The 5577-nt window shown below is 30.7% G+C and overlaps 1 protein-coding gene across 3 annotated transcripts in view; it reads left to right on the forward strand.

The window, feature by feature from the left end:
- The first annotated feature begins 2442 nt into the window (after positions 1-2442).
- Positions 2443-5577, forward strand: part of LOC107005544 (NAP1-related protein 2-like) — a 13847-nt gene continuing 10712 nt past the window's right edge. Inside the window, exons 1-9 of one of the 3 annotated variants that reach the window (XM_015204169.2) lie at positions 2443-2650; positions 3601-3723; positions 3815-3865; positions 4090-4161; positions 4249-4362; positions 4453-4514; positions 5087-5159; positions 5327-5383; positions 5491-5523. In XM_015204169.2, the coding sequence (XP_015059655.1) occupies positions 2540-2650; positions 3601-3723; positions 3815-3865; positions 4090-4161; positions 4249-4362; positions 4453-4514; positions 5087-5159; positions 5327-5383; positions 5491-5523 (696 nt within the window). In that variant the 5' untranslated portion in view covers positions 2443-2539. The remainder of the gene's footprint in view (positions 2651-3600; positions 3724-3814; positions 3866-4089; positions 4162-4248; positions 4363-4452; positions 4515-5086; positions 5160-5326; positions 5384-5490; positions 5524-5577) is intronic. The other 2 variants (XM_027913304.1, XM_015204170.2) reach the window with 2 other exon arrangements.

A 5577-nucleotide genomic window follows, 5' to 3' on the forward strand; every position in this document is an offset into this window, starting at 1 on the left:
AGAGAGAGAGAGAGAGAGAGAGAGAAGACTGAAGTGGAGGACGAAAAAAGGCAAAAATATAATTTAACGATAACAAAAATCTATGAAGAAAGATAATAAATAATTCTAGAATTATCTTTCTATATATGAAATGAATAATGATCAAGGGCAAAAAATAACTTTATATAAATCAAAAAGGAGTGAGTCATATATTAAAAATGAAATATATGTGTGTTATTATTTAAATGAGCTTTAATATATTATTATATTTTAAAAAAAAAAATTGTTGTGGCTTCCTTTTATTAATTTGTGCATATATGTGGATTTTAATATTTGAACATTTTAATATAGAAATATAATGATTTGAAAATTTTAATTCTTCGTTTTAATTTTTAATTTGTTACATATTTGAAAACTACATTTAAAAAAAGAAGCTTAAAAACGCAATGTAAAAATTTAAGATATTTTTAAAAAACATAGTTAAAAACATAACGAAATTTGGCTGACTCCCTTATTTTTATCGAAACAAAAAAAGTTGCATATATTGTTTGAAAATAACGTAAGAACTAAAAAGTACTATGAATCACTGTAAAATGACAACTAAAAACATGTGAGAATCATATAAGAAATTCCGTTTACTTTCCTTAAATCACTTGTATCACATAAAATAAAATAGATGGAGTAACATATATTATTCGAAAATAACATAAAAGGTACTCCATAAATTGACAATCAAAATATTTTTTTAGAAAACACATAAAAAAATTTAGTTCACCTTGTAAAATTTCATTTGTGTCACATAAATTGGAAGAAAAAAATTAACATACATTGAGTCTGCGCTGGCGCGGACACATAATATCTAGTATATATATATATATACATACACACACACATATACACTAGCCATTTATTTCATGTGTAAATAAAATTTAAAATTCATATAATACTTTTTAAACCTTTTGTATCTCTTATAACGATTGTTCTCGCAAATAATAAAATTATCTTCTTACTTCAAATCAACTCCTAATTTATATTCAACAAATTCATTATTATTTTTTAAACCAAAATTATTCATTCAAATTAATGTTTGATGAATTTTTTTTCATCATTTTATTGAGGGGACAAGACTGACCGTTGTTCCATTGGTTGAAAAAATAATTTTCGTAGCTATAAATAACTTGAACATTACATCTCATATTCAATTAACTTTCTTAATAGAATTAAGGTTTGATCAATAAATGTTGTATTTTTAGAATAATTTTGTGATAGTGTATTGTGCATTTTTCCCACTTATTTAATATGATCGTATAAATATTGGGACAATTTTAATAGCTTTACAATTAATGGACTTTTATGTTTATGAGAAAGAATATAATAAAAAGTCCAAATCGCATGTCAAAAGAAAACTTCAACTTCATCATATAATTTCATATTATGATCATATCATGATTTCAGGTAGGGCTGCTCAGGGTTGTGGTATAAAAATTCAATTGAACTGTAATTCGAATCAAACCGACTTACAAAATCGATATTTGATTTGATTTGGTTAGGTTTTGTTTTAAATTTTTGAAAACCTTTGATTTGATTTTTGTTTTACAAAAAAACAATTGCAAAAGTAACCGAATTGGACTGATAAAATTAGATACATAAAATTTATAATTGTCGATATATTATTCATAAATAAAATATAAATATTTTGTTAAATTTTAAGTAACTTTAGTCTTTAACTTACCATTTTGTCAAGTCAAACACTTCAATTTTAGCTCAACTTATACAATTCTCAGTTCAAATCCATCAACATTCATTATTCTAGTCTTTACCAATTATACCTCTGATAAGATAGTCACACTTTCTCTTAATTAAATTATTCTATTCGTGTAATGATAACTCTCGTATTACTTAATTGAAAACAATAGTCTTATAGTTTTTCTGTGGATTGTTAATGTACTAGGGGGCTGTTTGGTTGAGAACTAGTTATCACAAGATTAACTATCTTAGGATTAGTTATCATGATATAACTTATCCCACCATGCATATAAGATAACGTATTCCATCACTTTGCTATAAATGACGGATAAGTTATCTCAAACATATCAACCAAATAAAATATCTAAATTTTATCGAGAACTATTATTTTTCTCATGACTATTATGTTTATTTCTCGTATAAAACAAGTCCTAGATATTTATATCTATCAAGATACATATGTCCTAAATAATTAATTACTTTAAATAGAAAAAAAATTAAACAAAATCGTTAATAATCAAACCGACGACAAGATTTGATTTTGAAAGATACAAAGAAATTGAATAGATTAATTTGACTTTAATTTTTATTCAATAACCAATACAAACCGAACCACAAAAGATCTAATTTCCTGGATGATTTCTCACGGGCCGTAAGAAGCAAAATAAAGCAGTAACAACCCCGGACCATTTTAGTCAAAAACTGTCCATTCTGATGTTCTGTTCTTCACACGTGCACTGTTTTAGTTGGACAACATATAAATTCATGGGTTTAGGGTTTAAGAGAGCAGTTGAACGTTGTGTAGGGGAATAAGATGGGTGCAGACAAAGGGAAGAAACAAAAAGTGGATGAAGAAAACAACATTGATGGTGACCTTGTTTTTTCCATTGAAAAATTGCAAGAAATTCAAGACGAGCTTGAGAAGGTAATCAATCCCTTTTATTCATTTGACTACTTTATACTACTAGTTTTCTTTGTGACAATACTCAGCATACTTGGAGTGAGTGGTGCTTTATTTTTATTGTTTCTTGAAGAATGTGTTCTGTTAGATAACCTCCCTTGTCTGGACAATTCGAAGATTTGCTTCCTCATATTGTTTCTAAAATAGTGTGTTATGCTCTCTGTATGTGCATAATCTTGATAACATTTGGATGTGCAATTGTTAAAATTGATAACAACAGCGGGAATAGATAGAAATACTCTCGTTGATGCAAGCCCTCTTATATATTCCTTTTCAATGAAGGGTGTGCCCTGATTGTCAATGATGTGAGTTGAGAACCATGATGTCTCAGTTCAAATCACCGTAGTGACAAAAATACTAAGTGATTTCTTTCCAATCCTGTCGTAGACTTGGTGGACAAAGTTATGTGGTAATTTTTGCTGGTGGGCTGAGGTGTGCACAAGTTGTCCTGGACACAACAGTTATAAAAAATAAATAAATTCTATATGTGTAAAGAAGCATCTCTATATGGAATGAAAGAAATAGAAGAACTTTTCAGAGCAAACATGAAATACTCATACTGTGAAACATAAATTTACTTCTTTTTTAGCTTTTTGATGTAGACTAAAAGATGTCTACACTGTGGACGGAATGTTCGACTTACTTATTTTCCTACAGTAATGTAAAGGAACTGAGTTGGAGTTTTTTGTGCTCTGTATGTGAAAATCTTAACCTTCTCAAACCAAAGCATCTCTATTAAATTCAAGCTTTTGCTAGTGCGCTGACAAAACATGGTCTGAAGGGTATGTTCTAGTTTAGGTGAAAGTTGAGACAAAAATAAAAAATATTTAACTTAGAGTCGATTGCTAGATTCTTTTGTTGCTTAATAGTTGGTGTTACGTGTTAACTAATGAGCATTTTAATTTTTCTATCAGATTAATGAAGAAGCAAGTGATGAAGTATTGGAAGTGGAACAGAAGTACAATGAGGTCCGCAAGCCTGTCTATGATAAGCGAAACAACATCATTAAAGCTATTCCAGATTTCTGGTTGACTGCTGTTAGTGATCCTATCCTGAGACTTTTGTATCTCTATGTTGCTGAAAGTCTGAATTGCTTCTCATTTGATTGATTTGTTTCATTACTTGCAGTTTTTGAGCCATCCTGTCCTAGGTGAACTTCTAACTGAAGAAGACCAAAAGGTTTGGTTCTAATTTGTTGGTTATAACTATAATTCTAGATTATAACCAACCTACTGCTTATTTTGGCCAAGTTCTATCAATGCTGAATTTAGTTGTTATTTTTGACAAGTCATTGCTGTAATATCAACAATGCTCTCTAATAAATCTATAATAAGTTTTAACTTATCATCTAAATGCTTCTTGAGTTCTGCATCTGAAAATGCATCTGCCTCATCCCATGCTAGATCTTCAAGTTTCTTAGTTCTATTGAAGTGGAAGAATCTAAAGATGTGAAGTCGGGCTATTCGATCACCTTTGTAAGTTTTCCCCACATGGAATTAATGTACATCCATGTATGTAAATTGTTATTTCTGGAAATTCAAATTGATGACCACCTTTTATAGAACTTCAGTGCAAATCCTTATTTTGAAAATACAAAGCTCTCAAAGACCTATACCTTCCTTGAAGATGGACCGACAAAGATTTCTGCTACAACAATAAAATGGAAAGAAGCCATGGTGAGTTTTCGTTTTGTAGCTCGATAGATGTCGCACATTCTGTATGTTCTCTATTTCATCGTATTGATGATATTGGTTGACTCTTTAAAGGGCATCCCTAATGGAGTTTCTCATGAGAAGAATGGAAACAAGCGATCTCATGCTGAGGAAAGGTGAGTTTACTTATTTCTAGCATTTCTATATTATCTATTTTTAATCAACTTTTGCTATTTATATGCTAACTTAAAATTGAATGCTCTGATATATGGTTGGAAACGTAGTTTGGTTAATGTTGATAGTATGCTTACTTGTTTCAAACTTCCCTGATGATAATTTTTAAGTGTTTGTTGATGCACATTATGACATATACGGTGTATCATTGGTCCATTGCAGTGCAAACCTTCAAATATAATTGTTCTTGATGATATACGATGTATCATTGGTCCATTGCAGTGCAAACCTTCGAATATAATTGTTCTTGATGATATTGGTTGTTGGAATGTTTTTGCATCACTTCTACTGGTTTTTGGTCAGCGTTGACGCTGAGCTTTGTCATCATAATCAGAAAAGAAGCTGAGACTCTTCTAGAAAACATGAATATAATCACTATTTAATGCAGCTACTATTGTAGCGGTGGTGCTGTAACTGGCCTTATGTTCTGTAGTGTTTTCTTGATAAACATTGGAATGTGATAGTTCTGGTCATCCTTGCTCAGTTGCTTTCCCTCTTGGGGTCTCCTATGCAGCTTCTTTACATGGTTCGGTGAAGTCAATCAAAAAGATGAGGATGAGGATGAGGCTCTAGAGATTCAGGATGAGGTATATGTGTATATCTTCTGCAGATTACTTCATGATCATTTCTTATCCCAATTTTTCTGTTTTCTTTGGGGTGGTGGTGGTGGTGGTGGTGCAAGCTTTGGTGTACTGAGGTCTAATTTTTTGTTGAAGATTTTCATTTTGACACTGTATCATTGGTGCTTTTGCAGGTTGCTGAGATAATTAAGGATGACTTGTGGCCGCACCCGCTCACGTATTTTAACAATGTTAGTCCCATTCAAGCTTCCTTGTTTTCTTTAATCAAAATTTAGTCGTAAAACATGTTTGTTGCCTAACACCATCTAAGGACTAAGCATTACTATACATACCACAGGAGCCTGATGAAGAAAATTTCGATGGGGACCAGGTAAAGATGCATTAACTAGTTCTTAAGTGTCATATATATATATATATATATATA

This window comes from Solanum pennellii, chromosome 12 (genome assembly GCF_001406875.1).
Source record: "Solanum pennellii chromosome 12, SPENNV200".
Lineage (NCBI taxonomy): Eukaryota > Viridiplantae > Streptophyta > Magnoliopsida > Solanales > Solanaceae > Solanum > Solanum pennellii.